This window comes from Macrobrachium nipponense, chromosome 28 (genome assembly GCF_015104395.2).
Source record: "Macrobrachium nipponense isolate FS-2020 chromosome 28, ASM1510439v2, whole genome shotgun sequence".
Lineage (NCBI taxonomy): Eukaryota > Metazoa > Arthropoda > Malacostraca > Decapoda > Palaemonidae > Macrobrachium > Macrobrachium nipponense.
This window is the reverse complement of record NC_087217.1, coordinates 69,952,515-69,971,412: the sequence shown is the minus strand read 5'-3', so window position 1 is coordinate 69,971,412 and position 18,898 is coordinate 69,952,515. Positions and strand designations below refer to the sequence as shown.

General features: G+C 43.6%; 1 protein-coding gene across 2 annotated transcripts in view; it reads right to left on the bottom strand.

Annotated features, from left to right (window-relative positions):
* The window catches only part of LOC135201865 (alpha- and gamma-adaptin-binding protein p34-like), a gene marked incomplete at its 5' end in the record, with an annotated part of 108,153 nt that extends 89,479 nt beyond the window's left edge, over nucleotides 1–18,674 (bottom strand). For both annotated transcript variants that reach the window (XM_064231167.1, XM_064231168.1), the window contains 1 exon segment: nucleotides 18,484–18,674. In XM_064231167.1, coding sequence (XP_064087237.1) covers nucleotides 18,484–18,674 — 191 coding nt within the window.
* Nucleotides 18,675–18,898: the final 224 nt, after the last annotated feature.

The window sequence follows — 18,898 nt, the reverse complement described above, 5'->3', positions numbered from 1 at the left end:
ATATTTAAAAGAGTGAAAATGGGACATGATATTGTGCATAATCTATAAAAATTCTTGCATTGAGAGAGAGAAGAGAGAGATTACATGATTGCTTAGTGGCAACAACACAACAGCTCCTCCGTCTCAGTAAGAGAGAGAGAGAGATTACATGAATACTTAGTGGCAAAAGTGAAGAGAGAAGCATTTCATTCTTTATTCCTGTTTTTATTTTTTATTTTTTTATATGGTGTTTTTACGTTGCATGGAACCAGTGGTTATTCAGCAACGGGACCAACGGCTTTACGTGACTTCCAAACCACGTCGAGAGTGAACTTCTATCACCAGAAATACACATCTCTCATACCTGTTTTTACTTATTGAATTTTGCATCATTAATGCGATCAAGATAAAATAAAACTTATGTCTCCACACAACATATTCACCCTGAATACACTGTTGTTTTCAGATTTTGGATGCGTGTAATATGTGAAGAGAAAATGAAGAATATGTCATATTATGTTGCATTCATAAATGATTCATGTTTGACAGTATTGCAAGAGATTTGAGTTGCCAAATTAGCAATAAAAGAGGCTGCACTTTTGACAATATTCACCATGTTATGTCATTACATTTTCTGTAAATAAATACACAGAATTTCCATTATAACTGTCGAACATTTCCTATCCAATATCATATAGTATGTCTGGACATATCTGATAAGGAAAAAAATAACGATAATCAGATGGATGCATCTCATATCGTTAGCTCAGATCTAGGTGGTCCGTGAAGAATTCAGTCCAGCAAAGAAGTTGAACTTTGTGGACAGACTTCACACTCTTCAACTCAGCCTTAGCTTTAATCGGGTTCTTTCAGAATATTGTTTCTAATTGTATTTTATAAATATATTTTCAAACGAAAGAGATATCAGAGACTTATTTGAGTAATATGAAATGATAATCTCAGTGAAGTAATAAACAACAATTAAGAAAGACAGACTTCCTTCAAGCTGAGTCAAGTACGAATGCAACATGATAAGACATATTCTTCATTTTCTCTTCACATATTACATGCATCTAAAATCTGAAAATACCAGCATATTTGGGGGGATTTTATTGTATGAAAACACGTTTTATTTTATCTTGATCGCATGAATTATGCAAAATCCAATTATAAATAAATACAGGTGTAAAGGCTGCAATGTTTCTCTCTTTACTTTTACTCATTGTAATTCCTTAGTGTTTTATCTTATTGATTTCAGGAAAATATCATTTAGTTGTACAATTAATACTGAATCCTTTGGTATGACAAAACCTTTCCTATCTTTTGGAAAACGTGAGATAAATGAAGAAATGGAAACATATTGCTAGTTTTCTAAGCCACAGATGAAAATAATGAGACAGCGAGCGGCCTACCTACCGGGACCAGCCAATCAGAGACAGCTAAACATATGTTTTGTATGCACAAGAATATACCTTAAGTGAATTGACTATAGTAGTGGATTAAGGGCTGTACTGTTTTCAAACACAATTCTGAGCAGGTAAAAACCGAATTGTACTTCTACTGTGCCACATCAATCTTATTCTGGAGCAACAAATTGACTTAACACTAAATGAAGTTACAACTGCTGCTCCCATTATGAATGTTTACTTCAATAAAGGTAGAAGATATGGAGCTAGTTCTCATGCACTAGCCTATTCAATATGTCACAGAGGACCTCTTGTTCCTTGACAAAGATGTTATAAGTTTCTAAAAATCACAACACAAAAGGTTAACTTTGCCTCTTCCAGGCTTAACATTCACAAATACATTCTAGGTTTTCTAAAATTACAAAACAAAAAGTTAACTTTGCCTTCAAGCTTAACCATTGTAAAAGACATCTAGGTTTTCTAAAACCACAAAACAACAAAGGTTGATTTTTGCCTCTTAACCTTTGACAAAGTCATCTACTATATTTCCTAAAACCATAAAACCAAAGGTTAACTTTGCCTCTTCCAGGATTAACCTTTGACAAAGATGTTCAAGGTTCCTAAAAGGATGATAAAAATGTTCTAGGTTTAACCTATGATTAAATTTTAAATGCCCCAACAGGATAAAGAAGTTTCCTCTTCTTCCCCACTAAGAGGTTACATTGGAATTCTTACAGGGTACTGTAAAGCATAGCCTTAACATAACCCTCAGCTCTAAGGCAGAAAGCTAAAATAGCATTCCCTTTCCACCAGCTTAAATAAGGGTGCTGACAATAAATTTACTTATTAACTGCTGCTAGTGCTAAATAAAAGGTTTCATTAAATTCAGATAAAGTTTAGACCTGCCTCTAAACTCCAGAGAGAGACTGATATAGAGATGAAGGGGCTTCAAACTCAACACCTTACAGTGCTGGTCCTCAGCAAGATCTAAAAATACTTGATGTAATACCGAGGAAAGTACGTATGGAACAATAACTTTGGAAGTAGAGTAGACAGTGAAAAGTCTTATCTCCAAACAGAAAAAATTGACGCCTACAAGGTTCCAGGTGCTGGAAATTCCTTTAGACTGGCACCCTCAGCAATACACAGACCACTGCTTCTGACCCCAGGCCACGACAGTTTTAAATTAAGGACAGAGCCTTTTATAACTTGAAAATCTTATTATTGGGAGGGGACATTCTAACATCTCCAAGCAGTTAAGGAGATGCCTAAGTTAAAGGGGAACTTCTGGTTGCATTTTAGCTGTTCCATTTGTATTATCATTCTATTTAAGTACCCCTAGTGAAAAAAAGTTTTTTGAAAGGGGTGTTTTCTTAATTTTCACAAACAATTTTCTATTGCACCATGGGCGCTGCCATTTTGTGTGGCTCATCTGTTATGCATGACATCATGTAGCGGTAGGCTCAGACAGGCGGAACTATTCCGAGGGCAAAGCATCTTCAGATAATATCCTTTTTGGTTTGTTTTTATCAGCTGAAAATATGAGATTGAAATGGTAAATAAAAAAGTAGCCTGAAGTATGCCTAGTTAGGCATATACACCCCTAAATTCTAAAACCCCCATTAATTAAACTAGTTAAAAAGGACTCCCATTAATTAAACTAGTTAAAAAGGACTAAGTGAAGGCCCTCATTAGTTCATGGGCACACACACACACATTTAGAAAATGCTGTTCACCCCATCACACCACGCACATGGTGACTGACAAGAATAAATTTCAATCCAAATGTATATGAGTGGAGGCACCATAGTATAGATATCGGTAGATAGCCGCCCTATCTTTGTTGGTACCATGGTCTGTTCAGAGGGAAATAAATTCCATTACATATATATATTTCATAGCCATACCTAATAACCTGCTCCTAATGTCATCTTTGAAATCTCTTGGCAAGAAATGGTCCAAACAGACAACGGTTTGCATCGTAGGTTGAAAGGCTTTGATGTTGATATCCTCCCTTCAAAGAGCTATCAGCCAGCAGCTTGATTTCTCTCTATTTGATGGAATCCTGTGGAATGATATGCCTTTTGGACACTTGCCAGAAGTATTGGCACAACCAAACACCATACAATTTGGCATAATTGACCCTATTTGAATGACAATTGACCTAAAACATGAAGACAATACCAAGGACGAATACTCTACTATATGCGTGCTTCACTGCTCTTGTTATTGCGAGGCAACTGCACCACTACATCATCGGTACTAATCTGCCAGATGGCAGCTAGTCAAATCCTGGATAAACAGCACTCTCCACTGAAGTACCTCGGCGCTAATTTGAAATCAATTGGTAAAATAATGGGATTACATACAGATTCAAGCAATGACTCATTTTTTAGCTTATTAAAAGTTCTATTCAACAAAATTTAATGGCTACTAACCAGAAGTTCACCTTTAATGCAAGTGTATGGAATTGTGTAGTAGTTGATTTCCTCTTAATGGAAGAATGAGACATATACCGAGAGCATTGGAAATTCTGAAAATCATTTGCCCTGAGGATACAAGGGCTCTACAAGAGACACTAAGCAATTCTTGAACTTGAAATTGCTCAATAGTATTCAGAGAAGATATGAGGGGCAGGCCTATGAGTCTGAATTAGGCCAAATTAAGGAAACATGCACTGCTCAAGCCTGAGGGCCATCAAAGAAGTAGTAATCATTCGGATGTCCCTGTTCATCCACATGCGAGTCAGTCTAAATGACTGCTCTTTAAATCCCACACCAAGTGCCAAACTTATGGATGTAAAGGCCCTTGTGGGCAGTTTGTTCTTCCTGAATCCCCAATTGCCAAAACGCTGTCTTTCCACAGAATGAATGTTCAAACCAATATGTTTTCATTTTGCTCAAAGCAGCAAACTTCCCACAAAGACTTTGTTTCTGACCAGGAATAAATCTGCTAGGCATCCTATATCTTTCCACTGCCCTGACATCTAAGAACTTTACCATGTGTAGTGTTGACCATTCTATGTTGCATGAAAGTGTAATGACATAGTTTAAACTCTGTTTGTGTTGCATGGCAGAAGGGATAAGACCAAAACCTAGGCTTAGGTTTAAGAACAAAATGGACAATTCCTGTTACAGTCCCTCCTACAATCCCTGGAGCCAAAGTGGTTCTGACTACTCACAAATTTGATGAGCATTATTTGTAAGTCGTAATTCTTACGCTGAAACTGTACATTAATTGAGCATAATTATCTGAAAAAAATCCCCAGTGAGGCCATGTTTCCTAATAAGGAAAAGCCCTTACCATATAGGAAGTTTCCTTTATACCTAAAATTCTTCAAGCAGCACGTACCTGTTCATCACTGACTGACAAGCATGCATAATTAAGTATCATCCCCACATCAGTAGATAAGAATGGGGATATAGAGAATTAAAAATATAATGCATAGAAATTGGGCCAGAAAGAAGCAACAGGTCCTTGGCCTTTGGAATACTGTTGACAGAGTTGGCCAACTTGAATCACTGATTCAGTAAAAGTGTCTTGCTCCTAAAGTCGACACCATCCACCAATGGGCAAAAAGTCCCTGACAAAACTTATGGAGGGCTGCACACTAACCGAAAGTGCACAGAACAGCAATACCTCCTTGCAAAAACATCTTGAAGGAACTTGCATGACTGTGGATGTATTGGTAAGTGATATACATTCTGGATGTGTACCACAAGTCTGACCGTTCTTTGGAAAGGCACTTAAACCATGCTAGAAAACCAAAAAGTATGTGGGCAGACACTTCCTGTTATTCAGTCTCCAAATGTCCAAGAATATCTCCACCCTTCACCATCTCCACTATGTAAGGTACTAACCCCAAGTCTCTCCATGCATGTTAAGAAGTTGCAACTGCCCATATCCCAGAACCTGAGTCTGCACTTATCCCCAAAAGGTATAAAACAAGACTACCAATGGATAATCCCTTATCGCCTAAAACAGAGCTGCATAAACAGACAGGAAGGGAAAGTGTTCTCACTTCTTCCAAACCAAGTGAGCATAAGCATGAGGACAATACCCTGCAGCATCAGAAATGAGTTACTTGTCTTCCTGCTGGTGACAAACCCTAAAGCTCGCTTCACAAATTCACTGGGTTGGCGCCTCCACCTCTCTAAGCAGTCCGCAGAGACGGGACAACATAGCTAAGTAAAAGGTAACAACTCAACAAGCTAGACTGAAACTCCCATCAGCATGTCTGTCAATCTCGACTTCATTTCCCACAGGAAAGAGAAAGAAAGCAAACCTCCTACTAAAGATGGTTTAAGGACCAATAAGCGTTTGTACCGCAAGATGCGGTCTTCAGCTCTCCACAACTTTAAAAGACACTAGACGACAAGCCAAGTAGACCTAAGGGAGATTTGTGCATCCGAGGACGAGAAAAGTTACAAAATGCTTTCTAATAGAAGAAAGCGTTGGTTCTATTCACCAATATTTAGAGGGCACCAAAATACGCTATGACAAGCAAGACATACTCTCAATGTGGCCTCTTTCCTCAACAAAATGAGGATACAGCAAAGCATAATGTTGCAACAAATACCGACCTGCCAAACGAGTTCCTCCAACTCCATTTCAAACTTTTTCCGCCACCGGGCAACAAGTTGAGACAGCTGCCAACTGGAGGTAAGCATAAGAGCTTAAAGGATTACTCTTTCTCCACAACCCTTGGCGACAGAAAGAGACGCTTGTCGATAAGAGGTGACAGCAGCTAGGTGCTACCCAGCTGTATCGCACCCACCACGACTCAATGAAAGGAAGACAGTTTTAAGCAACTCAGGACTCGGCCAAGTCCACACATGTCAACTACATCCACACAAGTCAACGACGTCCTCACGAGCCGACTGAGGGAAAGAAACGAGCGCCAAAACATGGGAAAGATTAGGAGGGTGGTGGGAGAGGAGTTACAACAACTCTCCCGCCTCGTCCGAAAGCAAACGTACATATTTGAAAGGATTCCTATATGAAACTTCATTAGAAAGTTCTGAAGCTAGAATAACATCTAACTTGAAGAGAACTTTAGACACTACAGACAGTGTAGACTTGAAAGAGAAACTTTAATCGAGGCAGCAGTAAGAGATTTGCCGATAGCCGAAGAGAAAGTAGGCAAAGAAAGAACACAAGCATTACGAAGAAAGGGGAATATGTTAGCAGACTAGAATTTAGAATAACCAAAACATGAGAGATAAACAGTCAACTCAGTTGACATATCTAAATAGGACAAATTTTCTAAGACAATTTGTATTTTTCATAGCTTACAAACTGAGGTCTTAACAATAGGATAATTTCTAGCGCCTAGCAGATGAAAGCAAGGAATCTTGTGGTATCTGGCAATGCATGCATAGATCGGGTGAAGAGTGGTCAAACACCAAACATCTACTCCAGTCTTTCCCAACTCAGGATGACTTAACAAAAATAGGGGCGGCTAGAGGCGGGCAGTATAACGTTAAGACCTCAGGTTTGTAGCTATTAAAAATACAAATTGTCTTAGAAAATTTGTCATTTGTTCATATGCGAACAAACCGTCGGTCTTAACAATAGGATTAATCTCATACTTGGAGGAGGGTTTTAAGACATCCTAGACCGGCTGGGGGCCTACCCGCCAGTTCAGCTCTAAAAAGAAATAGTTCTTAGAGAGGGACTGAAGCCCGTTGAGAAGCTAGATACCCTAAAATCTAACCACTCAGAACCTGAGTGACGTACAATGATATATGGGATAACCATCGTATAGGGAACCAAAGAGAAACTTTGACTGTCCAAAAACAAACCAGGGCACTAGGGTTTGTAGTACTCCCAACTCCTCCTTGCTCAGGAGCGGAGCCCATGCTACTAAATAGTGGGTAAGATATTGTATACTGCACGACCACACTACCAGTATGACTACCTCACTCACCTGTATCAGACCAGTCCAGCACATGACGTGTCAATTCCTAAAACCGCCAGAAGAAGAAGGAAAAGGTACAAGAGAAAGAAGGCTAGCCAACTCACTCATTCTCTCATCCACACAATCATCTTAGGTAAGATACAAAGGTGCCCTGTTAAGGACAACTATGAGTTACAAAACCTGTTGGGCAGCCACACGACCCAGGGAAAACGTGTCCATAGATCTGTGGGCAACATCCTTAAGATAGAAGGAGGAGAACGTGAACTGGCGTAACCAAGCACCAGCGCTCAGCAATTCTATGTACAGCCAAGTTCTTTTTGAAAGCCAGAGAGGGACCAATACCCCTAACGTCATGTGCTCTAGCCTGCACAGACGTGGTGATGGAATCATCAAGAGTCAAGTATGCCTGTCTGATGGCTTCCCGTATCCAAAAATGATATTGTTATGATACAATAAAGTTTATACATACTTACTGGCAGATATATACATAGCTATCGACTCCGTCGTCCCTGACGAAATTCAAATTTCGCGGCAACTCGCTACAGGTAGGATCAGGTGATCTACCGCCTGCTCTGGGTGGCAGGACTAGGAACCATTCCCGTTTTCTAATCAGATTCTCTCTTCCACCTGTCTCCTGCGGGGAGGCTGGGTGGGTCTTCAATCGTATATATCTGCCAGGTAAGTATGTATGAAACTTTATTGTATCATAACAATATCATTTTCATACATTCAACCTACCTGTCAGATATATACATAGCTGATTGACACCCTTTGGTGAGGGCAAGAGACAGCTAACTACTGACTAGACAGGTAAACAACATTATGTTGAAAGGTATTATAGACCTTGGTTCCTACCATTATCAGGTGGAAGACTTCGTGGCTACTGCCTAGGAGTCTGCTTCACCTCAAGAGCCTTAGCGAGATAGTGATCTGCGCCAAGAGTTCTTGTGGGTCTGTCGATGGGGTTTTATCCACTTACTCGGCAGAGCCTAACTGGCATTTGTCAATGGGTGCTAATCCGCTTATATGACAATACGCCTTCTTTAAGGAGCACACAACCGACCCCGATCACCCGATCCTAACACCCTGTTAGTTCTAAGATTGCCAAGAGCCATCCCCGGACTCTTAGCAAACAACCAAAAACTCAATAATCACACACACAAAAGTACACAAAAAAATTTTTGTACCCCTCTAAAAGTCAGTTGCCATGCACAGGAAATCCAACACATCCGACAAGAGGGTTAAATGTACACTAATTTAAGATCAGTGCTCACTCCAGTACCCAGAACCGTCTGTGCTGACACAAAACGGACCTAGAGAATAACATTTCTCATACGTAACGCGCACATCCTTTAAGTAATGAGATGCAAACACTGAGTTGCATCTCAATAAGTTGCATCCAAAAATATTCTTAAGAGACATTTCTTTGGAACGCAATAGACGTCGCAATTGCCCTTACTTCATGAGCTTTCACCCTTAATAGATTAAAAGTCATCTGGGCAGTTCTTATGAGCCTCGGTAATGACACTTCTTACAAAGAAGGCTAAGGCATTTTTTGTTTTTAGACATCGGTCTTTTGGGGTCCTTTACTGAGCACCATAGACCGTGTTGCGAAACCCCCCAACTGCTTCTTTCTGTCCAGATAGAATTTAAGTGCTCTAACTGGGCAAAGGGATCTTTCTGCCTCTTCTGCCTACCAGACTAGTAAGTCCTTTCACCTCGAAGCTCCTGGGCCAGGGATTCGAGGGATTCTCATTCTTAGCAAGAAAGAGAGTCTGGAATGAACAATCGCAGTCTCCCTTGAAGCCAACTCGTGACTCAAGGGTGTGTATCGCTGACGTCTTTTTGCCGTAGCGAGCGACAGCAGAAATAGACACTATTGTGACATCTCGAAAGGAGCCGTGTGTGGTGGTTCGAACCTCTCGGAAGACAGAAATTTCAGGACCACATCCAAGTTCCAGCTTGGAACTCTGGGTTCTATTGACTTTGATGTTTCAAAGGAACGAATGAGATCGTGTAAATCCTTATCATATTTGTCAAATCTAATCCTCTGTTTCTGAATACTGCTGAAAGCATGCTGCTGTACCCCTTAATAGTCATATCAGAGAGATGTGATTTTTCCCTCAGGAAAAGAAGGAAATCCGCAATTTCGGTCACAGAGGTATTGGAAGAGGACAGCTTCTTCGACCTACACAAACTTCTGAAAACTTCCCCCCACTTTGATTGGTACACTCGCCTAGTAGATGATCTGCGGGCTCTGGCAATTGCGCTTGCCGCCTTGCGAGAAAACCCTCTCGCTCTGACAAGTCTTTCGATAGTCGAAAGGCAGTCAGAGCAAGAGCGGGTAGGTTTTGATGGTACCTCTCGAAGTGGGGTTGTTTGAGCAGATCTATCCTGTTTGGAAGAGATCTGGGGAAGTCCACTGTCCACTCCATTACCTCTGTGAACCAAATTCGGGATGGCCAATATGGGTCTATCAGAGTCATTTTGGTTCCCTTCGAGGCCACGAACTTTCTGACTACTTCCCCCAGTATCTTGAATGGGGGAAAAGCGTACACATCTAGCCCTGACCAGTCTAAGAGAAAGGCATCTATTGCATAAGCCCTGGGATCTTCTACTAGGGCGCAAAATGTGTCTATCCTTTTGGAGAGGAACGTGGCGAACAGATCTATTTGAGGCTTCCCCCAAAGATACCAAAGGCTCTGACAGACTTCCGAGTGGAGGGTCCATTCTGTAGGAAGGACCTGGAACCTCCTGCTCAGTCTGTCCGCTCTCACGTTCCTCTCCCCTTGGACAAATCTTGTTAGGAGAACTACATTCCTTTGATTCGCCCAAATCAGCAGATCTCTTGCCAGTTCGCATAGGGCGAGAGAGTGAGTTCCTCCTTGTTTTTTGACATAAACCAGAGCGGTGGTATTGTCGGAGTTTATCTGTACCACTCTGTCTCTGACTATGTGTTCGAAGCTCTTTAGCGCAAGGTGAATTGCTAAGAGCTCCTTGCAATTTATGTGCCATGACACCTGTTCTTCCGACCAGGTGCCTGACACTTCTTTGGATCCTAAGGTTGCACCCCAACCTGTCTCCGACGCGTCTGAGAACAATGTCAGGTTTGGGTTCCGTACTTCTAGGGATACTCCTTTATTCTCTTCTAAGGGGGTCAACCACCACCTTAATTGATCTTTTACTTCTGTTGAGATTGGAAACGTGTTCGAGAGATGTCCTGTCTTCCCAACTCCAACTCCTTCTCAGGAAGAACTGAAGCGGACGGAGATGCAGTCTTCCCAGAGGAAACTGTTCGAGCGAGGAAAGGGTCCCCAGAAGGCTCAACCATTCCTCGCTGAACTGCGCTCCTTCTCTAAGAAGCTCGATACTGTGGTACAACCTTTCTTTATTCTCTCTTGAGAAGGAAATACTCGAAAACCCCGAGAATCCATCTGAATCCCCAGATAAACCATGTTCTGGCTGGGGACCATCTGAGATTTCTCGAGGTTTACGATCAATCCTAATGATTTCGTCAGTTCCAAAGTCGTTTGAAAATATCCTCCAAACACTGCTTTTGAGACCTGGCCCTGATAGCCACCCGTTCGTCCCAGGTATAGGGAGACGTTTTATCCCTTTCAAATGTAGGTGTCTTGACACATTTTTCATCAAGTCTGTGAAAGACTTGGGGAGCCGTGGACAGGCCAAAACACAGGGCCCTGAACTGATAGATCCTTCCCTCGAACATGAAACGAAGTACTTTCCTCGACGAATGGTGAATCGGGAAACGAGTGGAAATATGCGTCTTGAAGATCTATGGGACGCCATCCAATCTCCTTGACGGAGTGCTGCAAGGACTGAAGCAGACATTTCCATGCTGAACTTTTGTTGTTCTACGAATTTGTTCAGCGCACTTACATCCAGTACTGGTCTCCATCCCCCCGAAGCTTTCGCTACAAGAAACAAGCGACTGTAAAACCCCAGGGAGCTGTGATCCAAAACCCCAGGGAGCTGTATCCAGTCCTTCTATTGCTCTTTTGTCCCACATCTGCTCTACCATTTGACGAAGAGTATCCATCAGAACAGGGTCCCTGTATCTGGCGGACAGTTCCCTCGGTGTTGTTGTCAAGGGAGGGCTGTCCTTGAATGGGATATAATAACCCTTCTTGATGATCGACATCGACCAAGGGTCGGCTCCTTCATTTGCCCTTCTTAAAGGGACGGAAGGAAGATCTTCCCCTTTTCTCTGTTGTCTTCCTTCTGGCGATCGATCTAGCCGGAGGGCCTCCTCGAAAGGGCTGCTGCTGAGGTGGACGAGCCCCTTTCTTTTCCTCACTGGCCACAGGTCTGTTCTTCCTTGAAGACTGTCTAAGGAGATCTTGAGTGGCCTTCTCAGTTAGTGAATGAGCAATGTATCTCACCAACTGAGAAGGGAATAAATGTTCTGAGAGAGGCGCGAACAACAAAGCGGACCTCTGCGAAGGAGAGACAGCCTTAGTGAGGAAAGCACTGTAAACCGCCCTCTTCTTTAGTATTCCCGCACCAAAAAGGGAGCAGACTTCCGCCGATCCATCTTGAACAGCCTTATCGATACATGTGAGGATACTATGCAAGGCTTCGGGGTTTAGTTGTTCCTTTTCTTGGGACTTCTTAGCAAGAACCCAAGGAGCCAATCCAGGAAGTTAAATACTTCTAAAGTGTGGAAAAGTCCCCTGAGGAGGTGGCCCATCTCCGAAAGACCCCATGTTGCTCTGGCCGAGTTCAAGGCGCGTCTCCTCCTCGAGGAGTCTACAAGACTTGAAAGGAATTCTGACACTCGTCTGAAAGACGGGTGCAGAGACAATCCCATATTCTCTCCCGTTTTCATACCATATGCCTCTTCTACCCGTTAATTTAGCAGGAGGCATACAAAATACTGTCCTTCCTAACTCCTTTTTTGTCTTGATCCAGGAGTCAAGAGATTGTAGGGCCCTCTTCATGGATATGGCCGGCTTCATTTTCAGGAAGGAGGAAGACTTGTGTGCTTTCGTGCTTGAAAAGAGAGAGCGTGGAGAAGGAGGAGCAGCTGGAGTCAACGAATCTCCATACTCTTTTAAAAGGAGAGAAGAAAGAACTTTATAATTTGAAAGCCCTTCTTTATTAGTAGTCTCGTCTTCCGAAATGTCTTCTAAGTTAAGAGGCTCGGAAGGAGAAGGCTCCCTTCTTTCGTCTGTCTCCTCCCTTGATTTCTTCCTCTCCGAAGAAGAAGCACTTCTAATAGGAGAGGGACTAAGAGTTACTCTCTCTCTACGCCTATCGCCTTAGGAGGAGTCATGGATAATTTTAGTTTGGTGCCTGGAGGACTCCTGGCAGTTTGTCAGGCTCTTCATGTAGAGAATGCGCCTGGCGCTTAGCAGGAGTATCTCGCTCAGAATACTCCTGGAGCCTGGGAGGAGTATCGTGCTCGGAATACTCCTGGCGCCTGGTAGGGGCATCGCGCTCCGAATACTCCTGGCGCCTGGTAGAGGCATCGCGCTCCGAATACTCCTGGCGCCTGGGAGGAGTACTGAGCTCGGAATACTCCTGGCGCCTGGGAGGAGTATCGAGATCGGAATACTCCTGACGCCTGGCTTGGAAGGCGCATCCCGTTCCGAATACTCCTTGGCGCTTGGCAGGAGTATCGCGCTCGCATACTCCTGGATCGTGGTAGGCGCATTTCGCTTGGCATGCGCATTGCGCTTAGGCAGGCGCTTTCGCTCCTATCAGGAGCTTCATCTTCTCTAGCAGGATCTCGGCGCTTGGTTGGCGTTCTAGGTCTTGAACGATCTAAAGGAAAATCAAGCTCTTTGCGCCTACTTGGCGCCTGGCTCCTAGCTGGCGCCAGGCGCTTGGCAGGAGTTACTTCCTTTTCCACTTCTCGCCTGTCTAACACTCCGCTCCCCCCCAGAGATGGCCGCCTGTGCGACAACTCCCCCGGAAGGCTCGTTGCGCCTGACAGGAGATCGGTATTTGGATCTTTTTACCGGAAGCCTATCGTCCTTCTTACGAGTAGGCTCCTTGGAAAGTACTCCTACCAAAGACGCTAATTGCTCCTGCATATTTAGCAAAATTTTCCTGGTCGAGGACTCATTCGAATCAGGAGAGGGAGATCTGGAAGGCGCTCGAGGTTCTCTTACCGTCCATGGATCCAACTCCTTCCTAGCCTTCTTTATTACCGAAGGCGCATCTTCTTCAGAGAAGCGCTCGGGGCTAGAATTGAATTCAGGTTCTTTCCAATTCCTCTTCAGCGGACGGGAAAGCTTCGACTCCTTCCATCCTCTTCTCGGAGAAGGCAAACTAGAAGATGAAAAGCACTCTCGTAGGACGCTTTTCCTATAGCGGTCCCTGGCAGTCTGAGATGTAACAGATTCTGCTGAAGGGACGCCTGATCATTGGGGATTCTCCACAACCTCCGTAAGGCTTTCGACTTTCCTTCTCCTCTTGGCCAGGGAGCTTGGAAGCGGTCTAGACCTGGGAGCATCGCAGAGACGACCAGACGCCCCCTCCACCACACTGGGGACACTAAAATCACTTGAAAACCACATTCACTTTTCTTACCTTCCAATGCTGCCATTTTTTCCTGCATTTTCTGAAGGGAAGCTCCGAGTTCCGCAATTTCCGAAGCAGAATCAGAGGGGTTAGCAACCTGTGAATGGGCTGATACAGAATGAGAATAATTATCAGAAGAGGAAGCTACAGAACTAGATAGAAGTTCATGAGATCTAGATTTCCTGCGGCTTTTGTAAACCGCCTTCCTCTCTCTATCTTTCTCTAACTTCTTCAAGTAAGAAGTTAGATTCTTCCATTCTTGAGCACTCAGTCTCTCGCACTCGTTACATGTATTCTCAATCGAACACTCAACCATTCTACATCCACTGCATGCAGTGTGAGGATCTACCGAAGCCTTCGGAATCCTCACCTTACAGCCCTCATTCACACACACTCTGAAACTAACACTAGAGTCAGACATATTCAAGAAAATCCAAAGCCAAGTCCAAAAACAATTCCACGATAGCGAATGCCAAACAACGATCCAAGTACGTCACCAAAAATCAGTCGAAAGATGATCAAAAAGCGTTGAAAAAAAGAATTCCAGTCAGGAGGTAGTAACAACAATGTTGACACCACCGGCAACAGAGAGAATCTGATTAGAAAACGGGAATGGTTCCTAGTCCTGCCACCCAGAGCAGGGCGGTAGATCACCTGACCTACCTGTAGCGAGTGCCGCGAAATTTGAATTTCTGTTGGGGACGACGGAGTCGATAGCTATGTATATATCTAACAGGTAAGTTGAATGTATGAAAAGAGATAGTATTCTCAGACACCTCTTTCTTTGTACAGCCTGTACTGACAAAAAGTCTGCGGCAGCCTGGTCTAAGGTGCCGAGTCCTTTTAAGATAGTAACGCAGGGTCCCGACAGGGCACAACAAAAGCTCTTGAGCATCACCACCCACAAAGTCAGTCAGTGATGGAATGGAAAACGAAGCGAACCTGTCATCATGCACCGAGGGATTTTGGGTCTTGGCCACGAATTCCGGAACAAATTCGAAGGACACTGACTTCCAACCCCTGGTGTGCTTCACCTCATAACTCAGGCCATGGAGCTCTCCTACCCTTTTGGAAGAAGCCAAAGCCAAAAGGAAAACTGTCTTGAGCATCAGGTTCCTATCAGATGAGCTTTGCAAGGGCTCATATGGACTCTTAAGGCGCTGTCACACTAGCAAAATTTCCGTTGACTTTTGAATTTGACGTCGACTTTCCATGTTTCGACGACGACTTTCAGGTGTCGTCGTCACGAATTTTGAAAACGGTACTGATCGAATTCAACCCATCGCTACTGTCAACTTTATTGTTTGTTTATATCTCGGAGAGCGCGCATTTCAAGTCATCAGATGCAAGAGGGAGTTCTTGGTAAAGTGGACAAGATTGGCAGAACAGTTTTTGGTCGAAGATGTGGGGGAGACGATGCTTATGGACCATAAGCATGATAGTTTTATGAAAAAGGCTCTTAAATGAAAATATTACCAAGAGATCACCATGCAACTCAGGGAAAACTTTCCTGAACTTGCTGATTTTTATGCAGATAAGCATGCTATATCGTGAATATCAGATTGTTATATAGCCTAGGTGTGATCTCATTGTTTTTTTGTTTTTTTTTTTGCATTAGCAAATAATATAAACAGAAATATTAAAAATTTTTGCAGTGTTTCTCTAGCTTAATTTATAATACAGTCTGACTGTGGTTGTGTAAACAAGGTTACGAATAGCCTATCTAGGCTAGCCCTATCTTATGTTATCAAACAAAACTTTTCACCAAACCCAAAGACTTTTTTTTTTTTTTTTTTTTTTATTCCAGGCAGCATCATTAAACACATGCAAGCACGACCCACTAGTTGCTTTGTGTTATAAAGCATAGTTGTTTTATCATTCCAGGAAGTCACAGCTCAGATGGTTTATTTACGTTTTGACGACAACCACGGTATGAAGAAGAACGTGTGTGACAACCAGAGTACGGAATGACGTCGACTTCTTTGAAAAGTCGACGACAAACTCAGAAAAAGTCAACGGAAATTTTGCTAGTGTGACAGCGCCTTTAGTCAAGCTCTTAAGCACCAAGGAAACATCCCACGTTGGGGGCTTGAGCTCTCTAGGAGAAGACGACTGCTCAAACCCCTTTACTAGCAGGGAAAGTTCCCAGGAAGAGGAGATGTCGATACCCTTCAGGCGTAACACCAAACTCAGAGCCGCCCTGTAGCCTCTAATAGCAGACACGGACAAACGTTTCTCGTCTCTGGGGAAGGTTAAAAAGTCTACTATTCGCTGAATATAGGTCGCGAGTGGAGAAAAACCCCGTTTATGACACCAATCACAGTAGATCGCCCATTTGCCTTGGTAAACTGCAGAGGTTGACTTCCTAAGACTGCTGGACATGTGCCCAGCTGATTTCTGAGAAAAGCCTCTCTCTCGGAGGAGATAGTTGATAGCCTCCAACCGTGAAGAGACAGGGATTCTACAGACTGGTGGAACCTTTCTGCATGGGGCTGACACAGGAGATGCCACCAAGGGGGAATCTCCCTCGGAATCTCCAAAAACAACGATAGCAGATCTGGAAACCATTCCACCTGTGGCCACAGAGGGGCTACCAGAGTCATTCTGAGACACTTTGAACCAACAGCCTGTTCAGAACCTGACGGATCAAACAAAACGGAGGGAAGGCATACACCTCCAGGTTGACCCAGGGATGTTGGAATGTATCTTCTGCTAATGCCAAGGGATCTGGGACCACTGAACAGAACGCCTCCAGCTTCCTGTTGTAACGTGTCGCCAAAAGGTCCAGCATGGGTCTCCCCCAAATCTGGAAAAGTCTGTCCACCACCGCTTGACTGAGTTTGTCTGCGACCACGTTCCGCTTCCCTGGGATATACCTGGCTGAGAGCTCTACCAAATTGCTGAATGCCTACTGGTGAAGCTCGACTGTCAAGGCATGAAGTTGCTGAGAAACTAGGCCTCCCTGTTTGTTCACGTAGGCTACCACCGTGGTGTTGTCCAACATGAGAACGACAGAGTGACCCTCTACCATTCCCTGAAACTCCATCAGACCCAGGAAAGCCGCCTTCAACTCCAAGACATTGATATGCTGCTGCTTGTCCTCTAAACCCCAAACGCCTGAAGCAATGAGGCCGCCTAAGAGCGCCCCAACCTGCAAGGGAGATGTCCTAGAACAGAAGAAAGTCCGGAGGGAGAGAACGCAGAGGGACGCCCTTCAATAGATTCTGGTCGTCCAGCCACCAACAAAGGTCTTCTCTCACTTTCAAAGACAGTGGGACCATAAACAGGGGAGAGTCCCCCACCGGAGACCAGAATTCCCCCAGATGAAGACGAAGATGCCCATGAGGGACCAGCTTCTTAAGGGAAGATAGCACTCCCAGAAGAATCTGCCACTGATGAGCTGACTGATGCGACTTTGAAAGGAAGTTAAGCGCCACAGCCCGCAACTTCTCCAATCTCTGATCCGACGGGAAAACTCTTGTCACTGTCGTATCGATGACCATGCCCAGGTAGAGAATCCTTTGAGTGGGTACGAGGTTCGACTTTTCCTGGTTGACAAATATCCCCAGGTCCAGGCAGAACCAAAGAAGACAATCCCTGTCTTTCAGCAGGTTCTCCCTGGAAACTGCCAAGACCAACCAATCGTCGAGGTACCTCAGCAAACGGATCCCCTGAGCATGGGCCCAACTTGACACGAGAGAGAAGACCCTTGTGAACACGTGAGGGGCTTTGGTCAACCCGAAGCACAAGACTTTGAACTCGAAGATCTTGTCCGCCAGAGAGAAGCGAAGGAACTTCCTGGACGTGGGATGAACAGGGATTTGGAAGTATGCGTCCTTCAAGTCTATCGACAGCATGAAGTCGCCTTCCCTCACAGCTGCCAACACCGAGCGTGGGGTCTCCATCTTGATCTGTGTCTTCCTGATGAAGCGATTCAAGGTGGATAAGTCGATCACAGGCCTCCATCCTCCCGACGCCTTGGGCACCAAGAAGATGTGACTGTAAAACCCCGGGGACGGACGCACTACTTCCGCTATCGCATCCTTGTCCAGCATTTTCTGCACTTCCTCCTGAAGAGCCAAGAACTTCAGAGAATCTGGGGGATACACCAAGTAGGATAGAACTGCCAGGTTTAATATAAATTCTCAGAATAATTCCCTACATTCTTAACATCTAGTAGTTCCAAGATCACACTCTGTACCCTTGCAAGTACAAACCGAATGTTGATCAACTTCCAATTTCAACATCCTGGTTACACCAAAATCATTCCTACATAGCCTGACGTTATTGGTTTTGCTTCCGGTGGAAGACATCATAGGAAAATGAAATTAAAATACCTTAAACAGGAGTAAAACAGCCAAACTTCATAGAATGCCAACAATCGCCTAACCGCAATGGTGGCAAGGAGAATTCTGAAAAGAGCTAAAACATTCGAAACACACCTGGTGGAGAACAGGTAAACTAGACAGTCATCCGGGTAGCCATTCGATTTCTTGTTTGAATGCCGACTCGCCTAATCGGCACGGAGATACAGTAAAGCTAACTTTAACAGTAAATAAGATTTATCTCAAATAATAAGGCCTAAGGATAAGAGACAAGCAATTTAAAAAAAAAAAAGAACCTATGCCTTACCTCATGTGAATCACAATATACTATCAAGGCTTCACAAGTGGTGAGTACACGTTCTTTATGACTTTCCAAACATTCCACACAGCTTATGTGAATATCTGCAGTATAATACTTATTCTTGATCTTCCAAGGCCATGAGTGAAACTTACTTTCAACAACTGAAGGTGCTGGTACATCAACAACATCAAGAATTCCTTTACATGAAAAAAAGTGTAAATACATCAGTTAGAATTCAATGTAATAGTCTGGTTTCATTAGAAATTAATTTACAGAATACCTTATAAATGCTACATTAATAAGCCTTAAGATGTACTGAGGCAATATTATCTATAAACTGAAATATGGCACAAATGAGCACAGCATATTGTTCTTCTCTCATTTAATAAAATATTAAGAAAACTAGAACAAATCAATCTCC